This window comes from Bicyclus anynana, chromosome 12, assembly GCF_947172395.1.
Source record: "Bicyclus anynana chromosome 12, ilBicAnyn1.1, whole genome shotgun sequence".
NCBI lineage: Eukaryota > Metazoa > Arthropoda > Insecta > Lepidoptera > Nymphalidae > Bicyclus > Bicyclus anynana.
This window is the reverse complement of record NC_069094.1, coordinates 12,599,277-12,625,448: the sequence shown is the minus strand read 5'-3', so window position 1 is coordinate 12,625,448 and position 26,172 is coordinate 12,599,277. Positions and strand designations below refer to the sequence as shown.

Below are 26,172 nucleotides of genomic sequence, written 5' to 3'. Positions count from 1 at the left end.
TTGGGCCATATCATCCTTCTTACAGGAGCGGGGATATTAGATTAGACCTAAAACGCTGCTTCAATGCGGATTGTCTTAGCTTAGGGTAGTGTTAAATTCTTTAACGACAAATTAATGTACTCGTAATAGAGTACGATATACGACTTAACGTAGGTGTTCACTTATAGCTGGCATCCACTGATCCGCATCGTACGTATCGGACGCATCATCTTTTACTGATTACTTTAGATACTTTGTATAGAAAGTCATGAAGTGCGTCCACTAATCCGCATAGAACGGATTTCATCTACCGTAAAATTCAAATCCATTTGATGCGATGCGTCCGACGCGTACGGTGCGGATCTGTGGACGCCTACCATTAACGTGCTCTCCGAGAGACAGCGGTGTAACACCATCAACTTCCCGATTCCGAGGTGAGAAGTTTTAGAGAGAATTTCATTGAAAAAATTAAATCATTTCATATTGGATAGAAGCAGGCGTTACTTTGCGGAAGTTCATCATGATTATATAATGATTTATTTATTTTGCTATCATCCGCGAAAATTCGGCGAACCCAACGTGCAATTGCAAAAAATTTTTGCAATTGCACGTTATAGAGTCAACATCTCCTGAGGATGCTCCGGTTTCGGGGTGAAACGTACGTAGAGAGTATTTTGTCGGACCTGGGTGACGTTGTCGCATGGGTTCGCCGAATTTTCGCGGATGATAGCAAAATAAATAAATCATTATATAATAAATCATTTCATGGTAAACCCAGAACTCGGTATCAGGAATCATTTCATAGCGAAACGCAGAATTCAATCGCACGAATCATTTCATGGCCAAACACAGGGCCAAACTCAGAACTCGATTCAAAGAGGTCGTAATTCACAACCGACCCAGCGAAGTAGTTACATACTTACCGAATTATAAAGAACTCGTTAACAATTTCGAAACAGGTTTAGCAAATCTTTTAAAAGAGCCAAACTAAAGTCGCGAGTATTCTTTTTTACTGGCGTTTGACGGCTGCACGATCAAAACATTCTACTGGTTCTTTAAATTTTAGATGTCCTGTCATTTGAAATTAGTTCTACATAGTTGGAATGTGATTACAACGAGTCGTATACCAATTATGTACCTAATTTGACATCATAAAATTAATTACCAATTTTGTACATTTTTAGGGTTCCTTTCCGAATAAAGAAAAAGAGAACCTTACGTAATAATATCACTTTATTGTTTCTCTAGAACCTTTACCTCGGAATCGCGTGGAGGTATCCTCTATACTACTATAAAAGTTGGCAAGTCATTATGTCTTACAAAATGGAAAAATCTAAAAACTACTATGCAAGGAATGACGGTGCAGTTAACTGTACTATGTCATTGTAAGGGTTTCATTAGCACAAACTTAAACTGATTTTAATTATCTTTATGATGTTATCGATTTATACGGAACCCTCAGTGGGCGAGTCCGACCCACATTTGCTGGATTTTTTATAAATGAAAAGAAAAAAAGTGATTTAAGGAGGTCCTTTATGTGATCGCCTCCATCGCCTGATGGAGCTCGCAAGCAGAAGCAGAAGAGATAAGTGAAACTAATCTCTAGAGGCGTTTCGTCTGAGATTCGGACCTTGGCTTAAGGCCGATAGGAAAGGGTTTTGGCCGACTTCAACTTCACTTATGTTTGTGTAAGTTGCTGTGGGCTTAACATGCGACCAACGACATTATTTCTTGAAGATAAATAGACAAAAATATCGACTAACAGAGGTGCAAACGGAAATATCGCTCTTTCATTGTGGACTGAGACCACTCCGTTATTGGTGGTCCACATTTCTCTTTTTCACTTTATGAGTATGTATGTCGTATATCTTATGTCGTTTATGCCGTCTGGATATGCCGTCTGGATCGTAAGCCCTCATCCGCACGAGTGTTTTTTTAACGGACGTTAAAAAAGCGTTCAAATATAGTATGAAGTTAAATAAAGGTCTATTTTCAACACCCAAAATTGAAAATGCAACACTGCTCGAAAACAAGCGTCGTGTTTTAAAAACGCCTTCGTGTGAACATATACATGGGAAATCAATTTTGTTTTTGATTGCTTTTTTGACGTTCGAACGACGAAAAAAAAAGGTTACCATTGAGTTTGTTGAGGAAATCATTCCAGAACGCACACGCCGAGGCTCGTGGCCCGCGCGGTCCGGCCGGCCCGCTGGCGCTGTCGGCGGTGTATGTGTAGTAATGGGGCGACGACCGCGAGTACAGGGGCCACTTCTCGTCCGGTTTGTGCGGCTTCCTGGAACGGTGCACAGATGCGTTGAGATACGGAGATACGCGAGATAACACCCTGCCGATAAGCACTGCTTAATGTAAAACTTTTTTTTTTAATAAGTGTATTCTATAATACTCAAAGAGGCAACTTCTCGTCCGGTTTGTGCGGCTTCCTGGAACGGTGCACAGATGCGTCGAGATACGGAGATACGCGTGATAACACCCTGCCGATATGCACTGCTAAATGTAAAACTTCTTTTTTTTAATAAGTGTATGCTATAATTGATTGAGCTATCAATTACAGAGTAGGCTACTTGCCTCTTTTGTAAACAGTGTTTAAATGGAATTATGGAAGTATTATATGCTATATTTTATTTTTTCTCGTCAAAATAACCAGTAAAAAATTTAATATAAATGAAAAAATATCTACGTTAGCTGGTGGGAGGCTTAGGCAGTGGCTAGTTGCCACCCTACCGACAAAGACGTACCGTACGATGTCATGTAGAAACCGAAAGGAGTGTGGATTTTCATCCTCCTCCTAACAAGTTAGCCCGTTTCCATCTTAGATTGCATCTTCACTTACCATCAGGTGAGATTGCAGTCAAGGGCTAACTTGTAAAGAAAAAAAAAAAGAAAACGTAAAATTTTTGCCGCCTAAACACAACATTTTAGCAAGTGACGTCATTCATAGTGATTCAAGCGTGATTGGCGCTTGCAGTGATGTGATATATCACGTCACCGCAAGCGCCAATCACAAACCGATGCCTTGTAGCGAATGACGTCACAGTTTATGATTGGCGTTTGCGGTGTCGTGATAAAAATACAATTTTGTTTTATAAAAATTTTACAATTACGAGATTATTTTCACAAATAAAAATGTGATTAGAGTTTCTAATCTCAAAAAATCTTCTTAGTTTTGTACAGCAGGCGAGTAGCCTGTTGCGCGCACTACCATTGCTCGCTGTCCTGCGCTGGGGCGATGTAAAATGTATATTCCGATTTGTTGCAACGCGATGTATTAAATGGAATTTTTGTTTAGATTATTAAAGTCGTCGACTTGGGTTAATGGGTTTTCTCCGGAGAGTACTATAATATTTTATAATTCAAATTATTCATTGTTTATAACTTACCCAGTTAGCGCAAATCTCGTAAACGACTGCATAATGTGCGCGGCCAGGTCTCGTTCCCGGGTGTGGTACTGGAGGGACATGTTGAGAGGGTGCCCGAATACATACTCCATCTCGTCTCCGTGCATCACACCCATCCACTCGCCCCACAGGCTGGTGCTGGTGCGCTGAAAGATGCAAGAACAAGCTCATGACTAAGGGCCCCGTATGGGTACTAAATTTGTACTTTGGGATTACTTCGACGTCAATCATGTAATCTAAATCATTTTTTATCATTTCAATATTATGGCAAACACTCACATTATTTAAATAGGGATGATGACAGTTTTTTAAATTGTATATAAATTAAGAGTATGCTAATAGTAAAGCAATTTTGTAAAAGAAACAGGGTATCTGCGATCATTACTTTCGGAGCTACAGGGATTTAAAGGGTCAGATTTGCGGCGCTGCCGCGGATCCCTGAAAAACGCTCCATACAAAATGGCACGAGTTAGTGACGTCGTTGGCTCGCTGATCGTTAGATTTGTATGGGCGTTCAAACAAAATTACTAATATCTTTGTTATTTGTGCGTTTATGTTTATAGTTCATTTATTGAAAAATGTCACATTTAATGTAAGGAAGCTAAAACTGTACGAATTTTCATCTAATTACGATAAAAAAAATTTAAAAGATTTTGAAATTTTATAATCTTATATATAATATCCAGACAATCTTTGCTTTTTATGTATAAATCAGTTAACATTGACCGTATTTACCCGAATGTATCATAAAAATCAATATATTCAAACCTAGTCATCATCCCCATTCAATTTAAGAATCTCATAAGTAAATAACTATAGTTTATATAAAAACAAAATTGTTTATTCGCTTATTTCGTAAAGTTTTCTTTAAGCATATTTTTAGTATTTATTTATTTATTTATTTATTTATTTATTTGTAACGCCAACAATGACAGCAGAAAACATTATATATAAGTGAGTTACAAAATTCTTGAACTACTGCAGCCATCTTTTACAGGCATTCACAACACTGCAGAGTCCGGTTAAAAACTTAAAGTAAAAGATTAACTTACAATCTAAAATAATTTACCAAAAATTTAAAATAATAAAAAAAATAATTAAAATGTCAAAATCAAGAAGGTTTACAATGTTAATTAAAATGTCAAAATCAAGAAGGTTTACAATATTAATTAAAATGTCAAAATCAAATAATTGAGTTTAAGAAAGGGATGTCATTAATTAATACATAAGCTAAAGTCATAAATTAATATAGAAAAATAAACAATAATACAATTAATTAATAAAAATAACAATAATAATAATATTTACAGAAATGATGTCAATTTCCTTTTAAAACTAAACAAGGTGTCCTGAAAGATATCAATATCATGGCGGGTCAGACTGTTGTAGTATAGTGTAGTCATATATATTTTTATGGCAAAATCTGAAACATACTATATTTTTCTTAAGAAATGTCGGCAACTCTAGATGAAGGTATATATTTCTCATGCCGGATCTCGTACTATAGGGCTTACGCCACATTTTATATGACTGTCAGCCCGAATGTCTCAATAGATTTATGAACATGCGAGGTGCACTCGTCAGATACGAAGCAAGCTTTTAGGCCAGCTGCAGACACTCGTTTCGATTTGGAATTCCGTGAGACTACCGCAAACTTTACGTTTTTCTTCATTCGGAATATATGTCGCAAAAACTCGCTATATTTACATACGCATGTTTTTTGTTCCGTTCGGAAAAAAACGTACATGTGCGTCATTTAATGTATTTCATATTGATTCGGTTCGGCATTCGGTTTTCCGAACACGGAAAACGAATATGGAAAGCGAGAGTATGCGGCCGACCTTAGAGTCGTGATATTATGTGAATACATGATTGCAAATGTTTTCAGATATCAAGTTATATTTAACTAGCAGACGCCCGCGACTTCGTCCCTGTGGAATTCTATTCTATTTTTCACAAATCACACGGGATATGTTTTTAAATACAACGTTCGCAGTTTTTCTGTAGTGTATTTAGTATCAGTATTTCTTACGTGTGAAACCGGGGCGGATCGCTAGTTATACTTATAAACCGTCCTCTTCAATCACTCTATCTATTAAAAAAAACGCATAAAATCCGTTGCGTAGTTTTAAAGATTTAAGCAAATATATAGCTATAAAATAAGCATATACAATATACATATATAGCTCCCGTGATAGCCCAGTGGATATGGCCTGTGCATCCGATTCCAGAGGGTGTGGGTTCAAATCCGGTCCGGGGCATGCACCTCCAACTTTTCAGTTGTGTGAAGTCTGCCAATCCGCATTGGGCCAGCGTGGTGGCCTAACCCCTCTCATTCTGAGAGGAGACTCGAGCTCAGCAGTGAGCCGTATATGGGTTGATAACGACGATAGCTATAAAGAGACATAGGGATATAGAGACATATGGATATAAGGACATAGGGATGTAGAGACACAGAAAGCGACTTTGTTCTAAACTATGTAGTGATAGTTTAAGTTAACATTGTAACTAAACAGGCAAGTAACACTAAGAAAGCACAACTCTTAGAACTGAAAAGAGAAACAGCACAGTTCGTATTAGTATTTCAGGAGCATTTCAGTTTGAAATGTCAGGTTTGAGTAGGTGTAGGGCGAAACAACAATTCACCCACTCTACGTTTTGTATTCAAAATAAACGCCCATGCTTCCAAGTTTACAACTGATTCGAATAACAATCCTTCACTGATTCTATTGTAGTTCAAGTTTCTGTTTGTATATACTGCGCGACCCTCAGTCTTCCTCATGGTGGAGAGGTAATACTAATATACTAGCAAAGTCCTTTACACATTCGTAGTTTTCCCGTTTCAGTACGAATACGGGAATAAAATAACTTTAAATAGTTAAAAAAACTAAAAAACACGAATATTGGACTTAAGTCACGTGACTATTTTTTTCGTATCCCTGACCTTTCATTTGATATGGCGGACTGGCTGTTTGAAATTTTGCACACTTTCTGAGTTCTGATGACAATACATGACTAGCTAAGAAACGTCATTAAAAATTGGATGGATTTCAAACAGCCAGTCCGCCATCTTAGGGAGGCCGTCACATTGGAATTGTAATGACATTTCATAGCTAGTCATGTATTGTCATCAGAACTCAGAGCGTGTGCAAAATTTCATTCCAATCGAAAACCGGGAAGTGGTTAATACCTTTATGTTACTCGATGAATATTGAGTATGTAATTTTCTAATGCTCACTTGTTTAAAATCAGTCAGAGAGATTTGTGTTAAATCGCCATAAACAAACAAACAAATAATCAAATTTATTATTTTATTATACCATTTGTTAATATTAGTTAAAAACCAATTAGTTTATTTCCGCGAGATATGAAATTGCGTGAAAAACTGATGGTCACGAATGGTACAGCTAGTGCAGATTAATTTGACATCTGGCTCGAATGATGTTTGTACTGTTTGTTTGGATATTGTTATTGGTATTGTTTGGTAGCTATAGTATGCGCATTATCATCTGAGTCGTCCGGTCATAAAAGTCAAAAAAGATAGGAATGTGCAGCGCGCCTACCTGCGCACCCTAATTATCGATAAACGGCTACCTGCGCACGTGCTAATGATGAGTCAATAATGATTTGGACGATTCTGATTGGTCGGTTTCTAATGTAATTGCATTGCGTATTTTTTTTGCTATAAATGTGTTTACTGCAATTAAATAAATACATTCATGTGTTACTCGTTGCGCACTATGGATACTAATATATAATAAATTTGGCAGAAGACGAAGATTCTGATGATGAAGACTCAGATGAAGATTAATTTTATTTAGTTAATAATTATATAATATGAAATATGTATTATATTAAATCAAATATTGTTAATTTTTTTAATTTTGTGAACAAGATACGATAATAAACTTTACTTATCGATAATATGTCTTTCATTGTTACACCCTTCACTAGACGGCTCCATAAGACCCATAAGTGCAAGCGAGATAGATATAGAGAAATGATTTATGGCCCTAAGACTCAGTTGTTAATGCTATTAGTATAGGTGTCAAGTTAATGCGCGAGTTATATGTATATCAAAAATCAACTACTTTTTTTTGGCTGAAATTTAGAATGGAGACGACTTATGAGACACGCGGATGAGATTGTGGTCATTAGCTAGTGTATTCTATAAAATTGAATCGAATGATTTTGATATTTTTATTGTTTAGGTATTTTTTCCCAAAACATGTAAACGAACAAACAAAAGTATAAGCGTGAACATTCAAATGTAATTGCTCCGAATGTTGCTTGACTAATCAATTACTCATGAGGCCTATTTGATTAATTAATCGCTTCATTAATTAATCAGAGGAATAGTCAGCGTAGTTGTAATTTTGATGGGCAGCGATGTAATTACAATCCGAACTACATAACAACAGTAAGTAGTTACTGTAAAACGACAGAATAAACAATAACTAGCGAACAACCCGGCTTTGCACGTGTTCTATGTAGATACTAATATTATCATCAGTTACTACAGGCATATCTTTATAGCATACCGTCTCCCACAACGCTACTATACTTTGGGTTGGCGGGCTTATGACGATAAGGTGAAACTTCTATTTGAGACCCCACATGAGTGTATTTGCAGACATTCTTCCCCACTTTCAACCCCTACAACTTTTTCGTCGGGGTTAATAACACGATCAGATATTGATCAGGATCAATACGATCACGATAAGGCTGAGAATTTTTGAAGAAAAGCTCAGTATTTCAAAGCTCGACCCAGGACTCGATTCCGAACTCGAAGGACCAACGAGGGACGGAAACTAACAAACTTAACTTCTTTCGTTAGCTTCACTCGTAACATATGTATGTAAGAAAAACAAATCTTGGAATCATAATTCGACTCACTTCCCGGTCTTCGATTAGGATGAAATTTTGCACACGCTTTGAGTTCTGATGAGAATACAGGACTAGCAAGGAAACGTCATTACAAATCCAATATGGCGGCCTGGCCAAGAGGGTGGACTGGCTGTTTGAAATCCACCCCATGATGGATACCTATCAAATGAAAGGGATTTTTTTATTCTTTACAAGTTAGCCCTTGACTACAATCTCACCTGATGGTAAGTGATGATGCAGTCTAAGATGGAAGCGGGCTAACTTGTTAGGAGGAGGATGAAAATCCACACCCCATTCGGTTTCTACACGGCATCGTACCGGAACGCTAAATCGCTTGGCGGTAAGTCTTTGCCGGTAGGGTGGTAACTAGCCACGCCCGAAGCCTCCCACCAGCCAGACCTGGACAAATTAAAAAAATCTCGATCTGCCCAGCCGGGGATCGAACCCAGGACCTCCATTTTGTAAATCCACCGCGCATACCACTGCGCCACGAAGGCCGTCAGAGTTTGCTGTCAGGAATACGAAAAAAAGTCACTTGACTTAAAACGAATATTTGTAATTTTTAGTGCGTGCTAAAAGCGTGTTTTTTTGTTTTTAAAACTAATATATTTAAAGTTATTAATCTATACTAGCGGACCCAGTAAAGCTTCGCTTTACACATACCCAAGCAACCAATAGCAATAAAGCTATCGGTGATTTTAATACAGTCAAAGAAGTCTAACGGCGGACGAAATCGCGAACGTCAGCTATCGTCATCAACCCATATTCGTCTCACTGCTGAGCTCGAGTCTCCTCTCAGAATGAGAGGGATTAGGCCAATAGCCCACCACGCTGGCCCAATGCGGATTGGCAGACTTCACACACACAGATAATTAAGATAATTCTCTGGTATGCAGGTTTCCTCACGATGTTTTCCTTCACGTCAGCTATAGATAGTACAGATTATGAGTATAATATTGTGTATGCGCTACTATCAACGTTCCCCCTTGGATTATCTCATTTCCTGTAACAATACTCGTGCTGTACTCGTCATAATGATCTCTAGTTACGACTGATTGTTGAACAAGTGCAAATAAATCCTACACCAGTTAGTCCAATGGTTCAGTTATGCTCCATTAAAATTAACTAGCGGACGCCCGCGACTTCGTCCGCCTTTAGACCTCTTAAATCCGGCCCTGTCGCAAAGTTCTTAACTGACGGACGGACGAAATTTCGTCTTTGTACGTCAAGGGTTTTCGAGATATCGTGATGAATGACCTTTCGCATTTATATATTAAGATTCGAGTCATATCCAAACGTTTGCTTAACTGTGAATTTCTTTTGGTCCCTTTATCCTCTTATTTCGAGTCTGTAAGACATAACTCAAATATCGAAGAAGGATTATGACTACAGACCTACACGTTAAATCTACAATAACGAAAATCGAATCAAAATAGCATCATAAGTTTTGAGAAAATCGCGGATATCATCATGATTACCTACCGTTTACCTAGCGCATTTGAACGGTACACTATAGGGCCAGGTCCGGCCCTGTTGCAAAATCCGTCCTATCTGACGTCTACCATCTATAAACTACCTCCCTGCCAAATTTCATTTTTGTACGTCAAGCGGTTGAATGACCTTTCGCATTTATATATTTGTTCTAGTTTTTTTAATTAGTCTCCCTCCTACAAGAGCATGTAAACAACACGCTACTGCAATGCAGGTTGGTGGGCATCACATAAATACATATCTATTATCCGTATTAAATACTGAAACTCCTTTTTTTAAAATCGGTAAAAATAAGTACGTTTTCCATTCCCAACAAAAACAAAACAAACTAAGTGGGAGATAAAATAACACCGGCGACTCGATGCAGTGACAGGCATATAAATAAGAATAGTAAGGTCACAGCCCGAAATAACCCTCGTTAATCTACGACCTGCGGCCTACCTACAGATATATCCCGCCGTCCAAAAATTTATTAAGGCCACTCAGTTTTATACCTAGGCTTATAATTGAGAAGTTAGACACTTGATAGCCCAGTGGATATGGCCTTTGCCTTTGATTTGGAGAGCGTAGGTTCGAATTCGCTCCGTGACATGCACCTGTAACTTTGCAGTTATATGCAAACGGTGAAGGAACAACATCGTGAGGAAACCTGCATATCTGAGAATTTTCTTATTTTCTCTATGTGTGTGATGTCTGCCAATCCCGATTGCAAGCATGGTGGGTCAAGCCGCGCTCTAACTAGCGCGAGCGTGGTGAACTACCCTCTTTAGGCAATAATCCTTGTATGAAGTTTAAGCCCACCACGCTGCTAAAATGCCAGTTGACAGGTAAAGTTAAAATATTATTTTAGGAATGTCTTATTATAGTGTTAATGATTATATAAATGATAAAAAAGCTTGGTGTTTTAAACTGTACTTATACGACTATGTGCTTAGTTTTTAATAAGTTTGTAAAATGGTGGTAAACAAAAAAATAAAACTTGGCTGAGTTTGTTGCGGGCTCTTCTCGGACCAAGGCGCGTTTGGAACCCTCGTAACTTTAATTTTAATTAAAGTTTTCGACTATTATTACCACCATTAGATTTATTACATTAGAATTAAATTATGACATAATCCTGACTTTTCAAAAGTGCTTGTAAACTAAGCCACAGAAAACATATTTACAAGACTAAGCCTCATTGAAATAAATGAATTTTGAATTTTTGATTTTTTTAACAATAAAGAAACGAACCAAATACAATTTCACGACCACCTTATACGTATTCGTAATAAAAATATAACATTTCTTTCAAGTTTTATGAAAATGTAAGTTTCCTCGTAGCAATATCCGGGGCAGGGAAATTGATAAAATTCTATTCCCCACAGTAGGTATGTCACCCTTCCCTTATACATTATAATTTACATATACAATACTGGTTGACACAAGGGACTCTACTACTAAAGGCTATATTTTAAAACTAGCTGACGCAACGCGGTTTCACCCGCATGGTTTCTGTTCCCGTAGGAGTGAAGATATAATATATAGTCTATAGCCTTCCTCGATAAATGGGCTATCTAACACTGAAAGAATTTTTCAAATCGGACGAGTAGTTCCTGAGATTAGCGCGTTCAAGTAAACAAACAAATTTTTTAGCTTTATAATATAAAGTATCGAATTAATCCATACATTATAACTAAATGTTATAAATGCGAATGTGAGTTTGTTTGTCGATTTCACGCATAAACTACGTAACTGATTTTGTTTTTTTTTACTCTTATGGAAAGCTACATTATCAGTAGCAAGTAATGTAGGTCGATGTAGTCAGTCCATCTAGGGGTCGACCCACTGCGCTTTCTAGTGCGGGGGTCGCCATTCCAGCACTTTGGGACCCCAATGTGCATCGGCTCTTCGAACTATGTGCCCCGCCCATTGCCACTTCAGCTTCGCGACACGTTGAGCTTTCTGTAACTTTGGTTCTTCTGCGGATCTCCTCATTTCTGATTCGATCACGCAGAGATACTCCTAACATAGCTCGTTCCATCGCCTGCTGTGTGACTGAGCCTTTTTATGACCAAGTCTCAGAATCATAGGTCATCACTGGCAACACGCACTATTCGAAGTCTTTTGTCTTGCTTCATATAATAATTTCATCTTCACATCTTCGTGGCACGATGGGATGTGCGGGCGCTGCTGCTGCATCAGCAGAGACCCTCAAGCGGCGCAAATATAGCAATCTCGTCGGAGATTACATATTTGAGCTGTTTGCGGTCGAAACACTAGGACCGTGGGGTCTGAGTACACGCTTTCTTTACAAAGAAATTGCAAAGCGTTTAATCGACACCTCTCGTGACCAGAAGGCTGGCCTATATTTAGGCCAAAGAATTAGTATTGCCATACAACGTGGCAATACTGCCAGCCTTCTGGGCACTTTACCTATGATCGTCGATTCGGACGAATTCTACGAAGCCTTTAGATATAATTTAAATTTAGTATATTTTCTTTTTAATTTTTATAATATGTAGTTATAGATATTTAGGTACGTAGTTTTAATATTATTGTAAAACTTTATAAAATTGAATAAAGAATATACGAATATGTTAGCTCATAATTTCATATTGTGTGATATTATATCAAAAGCACGATTAGTATGAAGCATTCGGGAGACTTGGTCGCTTGCCTTCATACAAATAATTAATGAAACAGCGGTTCATGTGGACTTGTGTTATACTACGTAATTCATATACCTTCGGGTTGAAAGGGATTAGGGAGTGAGTCCGTTTACCGAGTTTTTTTAATTCTTAACAGTTAAAGATATACAACCAAGTACTTACAATATCATGGACCCTGTATTAGATTCAACTTATAAACAATCGGTTGAGTAATTGTGATCAAGATTTTAGCAAATGACAATGATATTTTAGCACTAAAGTGTTTTTCCGTGATAGCCCAGATATGACCTCTGATTCCGTTTCCAGAGGGTTCGAATCCGGTCCGGGGCATGAACCTCCAACTTTTCAGTTGTGTGCATTTTAAGGAATTAAATATCACGTGTCTCTAACGCTGAAGGATAAACATCGTGAGGAAACCTGCCAGGGAAATTTCTTAATTCTCTGAATTGAAGTCTACCAATCTGCATTGGGCCAGCGTGGTGGACTATTGGCCTAACCCCTCGCATTCTGAGAGGAGACTCGAGTTCAGCAGTGAGCCGAATATGGGTTGATAATGATGAAAGTCTTTCTCAGATAGCATGGGTACGCTGACAGTGGCCTGTATGACGTTCATAATACGTAGGTACTATTATCGTGAATCACGGCAAACTTTCAAGAGTGAAACGAATTGTCACCCGCACCATCCTACATGAAACAAACTGTAACGACCAGTACCAACAAAGTCTTACAGTCCTAAAGTCTTCCATACTTAGGTACCAACGAGTAGGCACTTGGTATGCTAATTGTAAAGAAAAGACTAGAATGTTTTCGGCGCAAATATGGGCAAATTGGATAAATGGTTTGCTATAAATCAGGAAGTTACCAAGGACGAGGCGATTTGTTCACAACTTTGAGAAATGGACGCTCACTGAATTTTATAAGCATATTCCTTGTTATTTTTTAATAAAAGGACACAAACATTTGTCTAGTTGCTCATTCTATGAAGAAAAAGCAAATACCCATTCAAAGTAAACCTATTCCTCCCTCATTTTAAATTTAAAACTCAAAAACAAGCTTTTAGCATGCACTAAAAACTACAGATATTAGATTTAAGTCACGTGTCAATTTTTTTTGTATTCCTGACAGCAAACCCTTTTTATTTGATATCCATATCATGGGGGTGGATTTCAAACAGCCAGTCCGCCATCTTGGCGAAGCCGCCATATTGGATTTGTAATGACTTTTCTTAGCTAGTCATGTATTGTCATCATAATTCAGAGCGTGTGCAAAATTTCATCCTAATCGAAGACCAGGAAGTGGGTCAAATTAAGATTCCAAGATTTTTTTACATACACAGTTAAAAGTTAAGCGTGTAAAATCAAACCATGCTATTTTGTAAAAAAATAATCATTTAAAAATCAACACTGACCCAAATACTAATCTGGCTAAATTAAAATGCTTCCCCGTAGTTGATGACCTACTCAAGTAGAAACATTACAGGAAAACTCAAGAGTAAAAGAACGGAAAGAAACACCTGAGGAAGGAAATTCTGATTGCGAACTCTTTATTGCTCGACGTGAAAGGGAAACACATGTTTTTTAACTGACTTCCATAAAGGAAATTTAAATTTAATAAAAAAGTTCTACTTTCGGCTACATGATGTTCAGCCAATGATGTAGTATAAAATTATCATATCAGCGATATTTTCGGTCTATATAAACCGAATTAGATTTTTTTTTAGTAATTTACTCGTACTTTGATAAAAAGCTGCGGTTTGGTACCTACTTCCATATCAAGACGTAGTTACGAGAATCCATGGGTTTTCAGAAAATTAATTATAGCCATCAAAAACAATACCTACCTTTACTTGTAAAATTTACTTTACAATTCTCGCAACTCAGTTCTTCTACCGTAAAAAGTTGTGAGATCCATGTAATGTGTAATATCAGGTTCGTTACTTTATTCAGTTCGTACATACGGAAGCTTCCGTCTCAAGTGATCACGTAATTTTTCTCGAGCATTTGACAGTATCAATGTTGCACTCTTATTATCAAAGTTGTCATATTATGGGTTTGATATTGATACTGTTAAATGGTTTGATAGTTATCTCAGTAACAGGACACAGTTTGTGGAAATAGCATATGATGATGGCAGTAAACGGCGTTCAACATCTACGTTAGTACCTAGAGGTGTACCACAGGGTTCGGTTTTGGGTCCGCTTCTCTTCATTATATATTGTGCGGATATAATCCAGCAGATTAAAAACTGCAAGTACCACCTGTATGCTGATGACCTGCAACTGTACTATTCCTGTAAGCCGGAAGATGTTGATAAAGCCGTTAATTTGATTAATGAGGACCTTGATCGAATAGCAGACTGGTCTGAGCGTAATTCTCTTGTCCTTAACCCTTCAAAGTCAAAATTCATTTTATTTGGTACAATTAAACAGTTGCATAAAGTCAATTTGGAGCATGTCAATATTTCCATTAGGGGTAACATTTTGGAGCGAGTTTTCCAAGCACGTAATTTAGGTCTACTTATGGATTCTGGCCTTAGGTTTGAGGATCATGTGGCAGAGGTAGTTCGAAATTGTTTTTATCGGCTAAAAATCATTTATAAGGTCTGTGATTACCTCTCTCAGGAACTACGTATAAAATTGGTCGAATCTTTGGTATTGTCAAAGCTCAATTATGCAGATGTTGTATTTGGTCCTCGACTTCTGTGTAGAACCAAGCGCTTAATACAACGAGTACAAAATGCTTGTGCTCGTTTCTGTTTTAATGTCCCGTCAAGAACTCATATTACTCCATTTTTGAACCATCATAGTTTGCTAAAGATGAGAACTAGAAGAAAGTTACATTTGGCGTGTTTACTGTTTGGAGTTATTAAGGAGGGTAAACCACTGTATCTTCTTGATAAACTCACTTGGGCGGCTGATGATGAAACCGTGCGTCGCAGCTGCCGACATCAATTTCGGGTTCCCCCTCACCGTACTGCCGCGTTTAGAGGGTCATTTACATACTCCGCTACTAAATGCTGGAATAATATTCCCCCACCAATAAAAAAATTCAAGTCTAAATTTAAATTTAAAAAATTATTGAACCGATTTCTCCTCGACAAACAGATGGAATTCCAGCATCATGTGGCGGAGTTTTCTTTCTTATAGCAAATATTTATATATTATACTATGTGTAACTTATATGTGTAATCAATATTATATTTAATAATGTACAAATTTAGTAATTATTCATTCATATTACATTTTTATATAAATATTCTTTTTCTTTATTATTTATTATGTAGTTATAGTATGTAAATATAATAATAATAGTATAGTAGGTGAATTTAAACTTGGGAATAAATTTGATTGTTGGTTTTAATACTGTAGGTACTTTAATGTTATATAATTTTTCTTTTTGTTCTTTTTTATATTTTTTAAACTAGTTATAAGTTTTAATTTGGTTTTGCTTTTAATATAGGTTTATGTTGCCTGTTTTCGTGGTGGCACTTAGAACTGGGTCCTAGCTGAAAATCAGCGCTGTATGTTCTTTGTTTATGGGGAGCATACAGCAATATGCTGAGCTAGGACCTTTTTCTAGGTTATGCCACATATCGCAGGGTATTATTCTTAAATAATTGTGATGTGTGGCATAATGTAGTAATAAATATATTTTCTTTCTTTCTTTCTTCTTTCTAATTAGCTAACCTAACAACACCTATTCATATCATTATTAAAAATCTTTTGTATTTTAAATAACATAGATATAGAAAATTAAATCCTAATGTATTAATTACAAAATTTAAAAGTAAAAGACCGATAAAACAACCATCTTAGAGCCAAACTACAATATACAGTTATCGGCTCTTCACAGAAGGCCTTTTTTGAATTAAGTTATAATATCATCATCATCATCATCATTATCAACCCATATTCGGCTCACTGCTGAGCTCGAGTCACACATGCAGGGAATTAAGAAAAATCTCTGGTATGTAGGTCTTTCCTTCACCATTTGAGACACGTGATATTTAATTTCTTAAAATGCACACAACTGAAAAGTTGAAGGTGCATGCCCCGGACCCCACACCCTCCGGAATCGGAGGCATAGGTCATATCCACTGGGCTATCACGGCTCTAAGTAAATAATACATTTAGTAAATACCATACATGAAACTGAGACAAACGAGCGATTACCTCAGACATTAGGTGAAAAAAAGTACGAATAAATGATAATCTGTTAAAAAACAAACAAAGAAATGATAATAATAATTAAAGTCGAAGGAATTCCTAAAAGAATTTATGGACGCTTCCGAGCTTCTGCTAACATAATTTGAAATTCCTTTTTATTGCTGTCACGATGTTTCAGTAACAGGAGTCCAGAAATGCGGCGCCTTAATTTTGTTAGCAAAAGACTTTGCCATCGAATTATAATATTTTATTCTTTTTTTTCGAATAGGTAATATGTACCTACTTGATTACCGAATCCGTTGTCTTAGTGGAACTCTAACAATCAATTTACCTACTCATTTAGTAATTAATTTTCGTGGCTTTAAAACATAACATAAAATTGAAAATTTTGAAAAACCCCCTAGTCATGAAATTATTAATTACGCTCTCGATCAAGTCATCAATATTCTCTTTCAGTACTTTACAATATTTTCTTTCATTTAAGACCCCACTCAAGTGTTTTTGCAGACATTCGGTAATTCTTCCTTACTTTCAACCCCCAGAACTATTAAACGGCTCAACCGATTTTCATCAAAAATATCTAGAAACACTCGCCCGTAAGTCACCTTTCATACAAAGAAAACTACATTGAAATCGCTCATCTGTTCGGGTGATAAGGTGTCACAGACAAACTAACTGACAGACAGACACGTCAAACTTATAACACCCCTCTTTTTGCGTCAGGGGTTAATGAGCTCGGTAGGTACTTTAACTGTGAGATAACCAAATGAACGTTTTCGCTGACAATGTGAAGTGTCCTAAATTCTCGAATGTGCTAACGCCTTTTCAGCCTTTCTTGATGAGTACTGTTTACCAATAAAGAAATTAGAAATGAAGGTAGAAAACGCATGTCATTTCATAACTTATTTATTTTAAATTATGTATTGTTTGTTTATAAAATGTTATATAAAATACATTAACCATATCTAATTGTTCTAAGCTTATTAATCAAATTTATTTTCACTAATTTAAAAACAATTTAATTATAATTATTATTAGGTGTGAAATGACTAGACTATACCCTCATTTTTAATTTGTTTGTTGGCAAACAGTACTCATCAAGAAAGGCTGTAGTATAGAAGTATCACTGTCAGCACAATAATTCAATCTTGAAATAAAGTACCATCAAAAACAATTCATAACCTACCTTTAAGATCTCAAACGAAATACGTCTGTACCTTAAAACCATATCAATTTACACGAGCAAAACTGTCTTTTGTTTCGTAAATTGAAGTAACCTCTAGTAACCTCTGTTCACCGGCAGTTAGCGGGCTATGGATGCTACGTGGCGCGGCGTAATTTATTGCGGCTCAGATAAGGCTGAGGTCAGATCGTTGATGGATAGGATCAAAGTGGAGCAAATCTCGTTATATGTCACGCCAAGTTTAAGAAATGAAGTGAGCAGGTGGCCTATTCACCATTTTGCTCTTTATTATAACAACATCCTACTAATATTATAAAGGCGAAATTTGTATGGATGTATGTTTGTTTGGATGTTTGTTACTCTTTAACGCCGATACTACTGAAGCGATTTGACAAAAATTTGGAATGAAAATAGATTTTACTCTGGATTAATACATAGGCTTTTTTTATCCCATCACAAAAAAAAAACTATTTTTTCCCGAGATTAGCGAAAAGCGATGATTTTGATGGTATGAATGTTTGTTACTCTTTCACGCATCGGCTACTTAATCGAATTACCTGAAAGTAGTAGAGATAGATTATAGTCTGGATTAACATACATAGACTACTTTTTATTCCGTAATTTTTTTTATTCCGTAATAAGAAAAATCTATGGTACCCGGAGGATTTGTGAAAAACTAAATTCCACGCGGACAAGTCGCGGGCGTCCGCTAGTATTAATAGAAATATCAAATCAATTGAAACATGTCATCTGTTCGTATGATATCCACCAGTAGTCACCGATGTCAACCAGCACCCGTCAAAAATTCAGCATATCCTATCTATCTACGTTTTAACTCAAGTGGTTAGTAAAGTTAAACGGTAAGTTACCAGATGGTGTTAGCAAAAAGGTAACCATTTATAAGATTTATGCATACCATTTTAAAAAAATAAACTTCGCGCACACATCCACTTTAATATTACAAAAGCCTCTAGAGCAAACGACGTTACCGCTCTTTGTAAGAAGGTTGTTTTTAACTGAACAACCTGAACCAGCTACGGTGCAATTCTTTAAATATTTGAACACAAAGCCGTTGACAACGTTAGGTGAGCACCATTGTTGGGAAAATAAAAACATAACACAATAAGTAAAAAAATACGTAAGAGAAAATATGTACAAAGAAACTTTAAAAAAACTGCTCGATTTTCACATATAAAATATTAATGTTGACTAGGGACATAATTATTATACCAAAAAATCAAAAATATGATTATTACTTAGACGGTTGAGAATCTGGACCAAAGAAATGTTATTCAAAAGTGTTATTATTTAAAATTCAGTTTAGTAATTAACTAACCCATAGGGTTAAGTTTTACTAACACATTTTCATGTACTACTAACACTAATATTAAGAACGTTTTACAACCAGAAAGTTTAATTAACTAAAATAAATGATAACTATACTAATATTATAAAGCTGAAAAATTTGTTTGTTTATTTGTTTGAATGCACTTATCTCAGGAACTACTGATCCGATTTAAAAAATTCTTTCATTGTTAAATAGGCCATTTATCGAAGAAGGTTATATGCTATTTTATCCCCGTACTAGATAGGGATATGGAGATAGAGGTAAATTATAAACTCGCACTTGCAAGTTTTAAAAATATCATTACAGAATAGCCTAGCAGATGTGAATGATAATTAATAACCGGAACCGAAGGCTTAACCCAACGTATAGTATGGGTAGGCTACATTTAAATCGAGCCTTGATAGCCCAGTGGATATGACCTCTGCCTCCGATTCCGGAGGGTGTGGGTTCGAATCCGGTCCGGGGCATGACCTCCAACTTTTCAGTTGTATGCATTTTAAAAAATTAAATATCACGTGTCTCAATCGGTGAAGGTAAACATCGTGAGGAAACCTGCATACCAGAGAATTATCTTAATTCTCTGCGTATGTAAGTCTGCCAATCTGCATTGGGCCAGCGTGGTGGACTATTGGCCTTACCCCTCTCATTCTGAGAGGAGACTCGAGCTCAGCAGTGAGCCGAATACGGGTTGATGACATTTAAATCGCGTAATACCTACAAGTATTTCTTTCGTTTATTCTCCTCGGGGTATAAATTAAAACTTAGCTAACAAGCTAACAAAGACTACCTGACTTATACAATGAAAGCAGAGCCTGTAGCGAAGTGTGCTCGATTAATATACTTCTTAAAGCAGTCATGGTCAACCTGGTGTATTGTTCCACGTGCAATTATAAAGCCGACTAAACTAAGTGAACTAAACTAAGTGAAAACTAAGTTAAGCTTAGTAGTTAGGGATCGGCCTACACAATATTAGTTAGTTCGAATTAGCTGGGCTATTTAACATACCTTCGCTGGCATAGTTTCCAGCTAAGTGAGCTATGCTTATTTTTTTCTACAAGTTTTTTGATTACAATCTCCTCTGATGGTGATTTAATTTAATGATGATTTAAGTGATGATGCAGTCTAAGATGAAAGCGGGCTAACTTGTTAGGAGGAAGATGAAATCCACAAAACTTCTTTTAAATAAATAAATTTTAAAGAATTTTCAAAATAGGTTAAGAAATCACGAAGTCATGAGGTAGCAAACATTAAAAAAAAACAAGCGTCAAATTGAGAAGCTCCTTTTTTTTTAAGTCGGTTAAAAAAAGCATACGTTTTCTAGATAAAACCATAAAATTTGTTGTACATTGATGGTTCTATTAGATCTGAGTCTTTAATTTTCTAAATGAAACCTTTTTAGTTAGCTAGGCTTGTTACTGGCCTGCTGCAGCGGTTAATAAATAATGAAAATCATGTTTATCGACCAACGGCTCCACGTGTTGAGTTGAGTAAACAAATCACGTGCCACATCGCTATATCTCAAAGAGCTGTCGTCACGACTGCACCGATTACCACTTCATTGTTCGCAAATCGTTACCCTTGGGCATGCCATCCTCTTTTGTGCTCCAATCAAAATATTCTTAAGGCGTACTACCTATTTTTCCGGATCACTCATTTTGAATTTTTTCATCATTATCGCCAAGGATATTTTATACTTGGCAAATTCGTTCGTAAGCTATGCCCCGCGCGCACGATTTCATACCTGCGCAGTCCTTCCCTCTGCTACGCGCGCACGACTTCACACCCTCGTAGTCCATCCCCCTGTCGCCCGCATATCATGGGAGTGTCATCAGTGAACTTACCAAGCTATAGCGATACTCGCTCAGCAAAGCTGAGGCCACAGTAAAGAAATAGATTTTTTACTTACTGTGCTGAGGCGGACAAATGTGTACAATTGTCTTAATTTCATTTAGTCGCTTATCAAACAACGTAATTTATTGAAACACATAATACCTAAAATTGTCTTCAATGTCGAGTAGTTTAAAAACTAAATAAGCGTACATAAATATATAATGTAAGTAAACGCAAACCGGAAGGAAGAAATCCGTAGGAGAACGAAAATAATCGATGTAGCCCAAAGAATTAGCAAGTGTGGCATAGTACTGAAGTGGCAGTAACAAAACTCTCATGCGAATAAGGGCTTAGACATTAAATTAGTCTTCAGTCAGATTACACCAAAGACGAGTAAAGTATTCGTACCACAAAGCGATTTAGCCTGTATAGTTGAACAAAACGACCTATTTAGCTTTCATTCGCACGAGAGATTTTTAACGGATTTTAAAAAGGCGTTCAAATACAACAAATGCATTTCCAAGTTTTCCAACGCCTTTTTAACGTTCGTTAAAAAAACTCTCGTGCGAATGAGGGCTTAGGCCTACACGCAACTCTATATAACGTCCTATTCCGCAATTCTCTATAACGACCTATTTCGAAAATTTATATCGCAAAGGTGTAGAAATAAATTGTCACGTAGCAATTCACAATAAACTTCCACAAAACCATTCAAGCGTAAAACAGAGGTCAGGAAAATAAATATCTTTCAATTGTACCAAGTAACATTTTGAGTGTGATAGCCCAGTGGATATGACCTCTGCCTTCGATTCGAGAGGTGTTAGTTCGAATCCGGTCCGGGGCATGCACCTCCTACTTTTTAGTTATGTGCATTTTAAGAAATTAAATATCACGTGCCTCAAACAATGAAGGAAAACATTGTAAGAAACTTGAATATCTGAGATTATTTAATTCTCTGAATGTGGGAAGTCTGGCAATCCGCATGGGCCAGCGCAGTGGACTATTGGCCTAGTCCCTCACAATCTGAGAGGAGAATCGTGCTCAACAGTGAATCGAATATGGGTTGCTTATGATGATGATGAACCTTTTGAGTTGTCAGCTTCTCTATCGTCTAGTGGCTTTGTATCTTCGGGTGACGATGTCCTGGGTTCAATAGAAAGAAGTAGTACTAGTCTAGTTCTACTTCTTTCTTTAAGATATTTTTAGTATAAAAGATGGGATGTTGGTAGTGTTACATCCCCGTGACTCCGAAAACAGGTCTCGATCATTATAATTTAAACAGGTTATTAAAACAGGTTTACCTAAATATTGTATACAACGTCGAGTTGTGGGTTTAGGAAGTGAAAAACTATAAGTATATACATAAATATATGTCAATGAACAAAAAATTATGCATGCGTGCTCTTAGTGGAGTCGTTAAATTCAAATCTCATTTTGTGGTGATTTTGTTGGCACGTAAAATATCTTTAGTATAATATAATCATTGGTGGTAGGTTTAAGTTCCATACTCCCACTCGTATAAGCAAGTTCTGTAGTGTCAATCTTATGTAACGGTCCCTATCACAGAACAGACAGCGCTAAAAGCTAACGCTTATCTGTGATCCCTATTATTCGCTCGGCTCCATCTCGGCTCACAGAAGATTATACGAAAACATCAAAATGTCATCACTGAATATTAATTCCTCAATATATTATACATATGTACTGTCTCGAAGCGCATATTTCAGCGGAAAATGCAAAGCGGCTAAATTTAACATTTTAACGATCGCTCGCCCGCATGAATTTACAAATCCGTTCCGAGGGGTTTGATGAGCTAATGTTTTATGCCTCCCTCAACACAATTGGTCCACATGTCCTGTTTGTCCATTTACAAAACGGACGTTAAACATTTCGCCTACATTTCATTACATTGTTGATTCTTTACATTTTCCGGTCGTTCAACATAAATGACTGAGATTTTCATACGAAATTGTGTTTGTCTGTTTGCTCGCTTCACGCTCTAAGTACTCAAACGATCGTTATGAAATTATGCATACACACATCATGAAAAAGAACATAGGATTTTTTTCAAGAAAACTGTTTACATGTGAGTAATAGCCACTTAACCATATTTATCTATTTATTGATGTGACAATAACTTATAATTTGATGGAGCAGGCTGCACACTCGAAAAATGACGTCATGAATCGTTCCCTCACTCTAGGGTTGCCAACTTTTTTTACAAGAAATAAAGTATATTCTGGTCTATAAAGATTATTTAACCGTATTTTCTTTTGAAAATTGCAACCATTCCATCAGTATGTTCTTATGACGTTGTTACGTTCAACTATAGTCAGTAAACCGACTTTACAGAAAACCGATTTTTTTATCAATAACAACACATAGAGCTTTACTGCAAGAAGGTGTAGTGACTAATATGGAGAAAAATATACGAGATTTTTGCACTGCTTAGAAAATGTAAATGATGTAAACGTAAATCTATATTTTACATTGTCGCCAAAGATTTGCACTATTAGAACACTAATTAGCAAAGTAATTCTTGCTTCAGATTTACACTAAGGTCTTGGGATAGTAGGATTTGTAATACGAAATGAATTGTGGGGCGAAATCTAAGTTACTGATAATCGGTATTTATTTAACTCGACTATATTATGTTAAGGAATCCTTTATTATTAACAAAGAAATACTCACTATTGTTAGTCTAAGCTAGGTAAAGCAAATTAAATTATATTACTTTAATCTATACTTATTTTTTTTAATACTAACTGACCCGGCAAACGTGATACACCCTTATCACTTAGGGGTATAAAATCTATAATAGATAGCAGCCTATTCTCAGACCTATCGAATAAACATAAAAGTTCATCAAAATCAGAGGAGTATGGATAGCTACTAACATTGTTCCTCTAGAATTATACTATCGAATGCCCGCGACTTTGTCCGCGTGGAATTCAGTATTTCACAAATCCTGCGGGAATCATGGATTTATCCGGGATGAAAAATAGCCTATGTGTTAACCCTGAGTAAAATCTATTTCTTTTTCAAATTGCAGCTGAATCGCAGTAGCCGCAAAGGAGGAACAAACATACACACATAAATACACACACACACGCACACACACACACACAGCAGTGCGACTAGCAGATGCCCCACGGTTCACCCGCGTAGTTCCCGTTTCCATGGGAATCTAGGAATAAAATATAGCCCAAATAGCGCATTTTCAAAATCGGTGCAGTTAATCGAGAGATTACCCCTTACAACCTTTACCTCTTTATAATATTAGTAATAATAGAAACAAAGGTCAATTATTATATTTTAGTTATCCACATGTCAGCACATTATTTGATTTGTGCGTGAATAATTATGAACTCGTCGCCATCATTCGCCTAACTCCACTGGGAATCAACATGTGGACAGTTCAATATCCATAATTATTATTTTTTATAAACCATTAATTTATAGGCACGATGTTATTATTTCATAATTAATTATTGAGAGCCTTTCTAATAAAAAAAGCAGATATTATAACCATCAAGACTATCTAATGTTACCAGTTCCTCGATTACATGTGGTATTAACATTATTTATGATATTGTGGAGGGGAGGTATCAGTGTTGGTATAAATAAGAGGGTATTTGATGACTTGACCTTTGAGCTTAGTTGTTTGTTAGGCAGCGTAGACACCGTCATGCTGCCAGTCGCGTTAGTGATTTTGTGCAATAATGTTGTAATTATTGTTTATCATAAATTGTTTGTGGGCATGGCGAACATGTCGGGTAGGGAAAGTGAGTGTTTTTTGCATTCTGAAAGGATCCTTTGAACCTACCTCCAAGGTCACAAATCCTGGGATCTGTTCGAGGTGTTTCCTTTACCATAAAATAATGGTACAATCACTGGTGCTGCTACCCCTCACGTCACAGTACTTTGAATGAAAATATTAAGAACAAATTGGGGCGATCAAAGAATAACAAAACACAATAAAAATCCCTTTGATTTAAAATCTTGCGTTTCTGTATGTTAACGTTTTTCTCTAGATTTACGGAAAGGATTTGTATGCGGTTTTTATTAATAAGTTTGGAGGAATCTATATTCTGTGTATCTTAACCCAATTATTAAATTTCTCCTATATATTGTAGTATAAAGCGCAACAGAATACTTGTATGTTTATTTAAACGCTATCTGTGGGACTACTTTTAGTTTTGTTGAATAACATAGGTAGATTCATAAACATAACCATACTTAAAAGGGGGTAAACTTTCCACGAAGACGAAGTCACGCGCATCTGCTAGTAGTAAATATTTTAAATTATTCCAAACAATTACAAGCATGAAGAATTCTCAAAACGAGTTAAGAGCAGGTACGCAATACGTAAGAAACTTAATTAAAATTCGCTCAGGAAAAACATTTCTGCGTTCAAAAGACTTTTTGCCTTTGAATTAGATTATGGTGTATCTTCCCAAGAGATTGTTAAAGTTTTTCATTCATTTTAATCAAGTGATGTTATCTGCTATGGCAACCAATTCGTAACCATGGTTTGTAAAAAGTACATTACATATTTTTTTATAATGTATTTAGTGCATTATATTTTTTTCAGTGTAGAATATATTTGATAGTAGATAGATAAACAAGGTGATGAAATGAGAAATGATATTCATAATTATGTAGGAGGTAGTTTTAGTTCCGAGCCTTGAGTCCCTAAATAGAAACGTGTTGTTTTTTATAGTCCATAGATAATATTCAAGATATTAATTTTATGATGATCCTAATTATGAAGGTTATACGATTATTTTTTCCTCTTTGTTAAACATGCAAAAAATAATACTTAGTCTTATTTCCCATGGAGCTTGTAATGCTATTCATACCCGCTTTGCTAATAAGCTATAACTACCGACGATTCAAGATACAAGAGTGACCAATTTTTGTTAAAATAACTTAATAATTATATATAATATTCTAGTGAAACTATAAAATTATCATGACAGATTTGGGCCATTTATGTCATTTAAGATTATGTCGATATGCCGAGCGGAACGCGGGTAGAGTTCACAAAATGACAGGTGTCGCTTTGAGGGTGCGACGAAGAGACGGGTAAACATTTTGTGATAATTTTTATTAAAAAAGCTTGTTATACGAGTACAAGATAAAGTACGCTTACCTTAAGTACATTTACTGTCACTTTATTATATTATACACCTTGTATTTTTGACCAAAACGCCTGATGGAAA

At 36.3% G+C, this 26,172-nt stretch overlaps 1 protein-coding gene across 2 annotated transcripts in view; it reads right to left on the bottom strand.

Moving 5' to 3' along the window:
* Positions 1 to 26,172, bottom strand: part of LOC112053571 (acetylcholinesterase) — an 89,451-nt gene that overhangs the window by 7,741 nt on the left and 55,538 nt on the right. The window contains exons 5-6 of one of the 2 annotated variants that reach the window (XM_024093031.2): positions 3,378 to 3,541; positions 2,115 to 2,272 (exon numbers count right to left, since the gene is read on the bottom strand). In XM_024093031.2, coding sequence (XP_023948799.1) covers positions 2,115 to 2,272; positions 3,378 to 3,541 — 322 coding nt within the window. Of the gene's footprint in view, positions 1 to 2,114; positions 2,273 to 2,368; positions 2,421 to 3,377; positions 3,542 to 26,172 lie in introns of those variants that run through there. The other variant, XM_052884544.1, reaches the window with a different exon arrangement.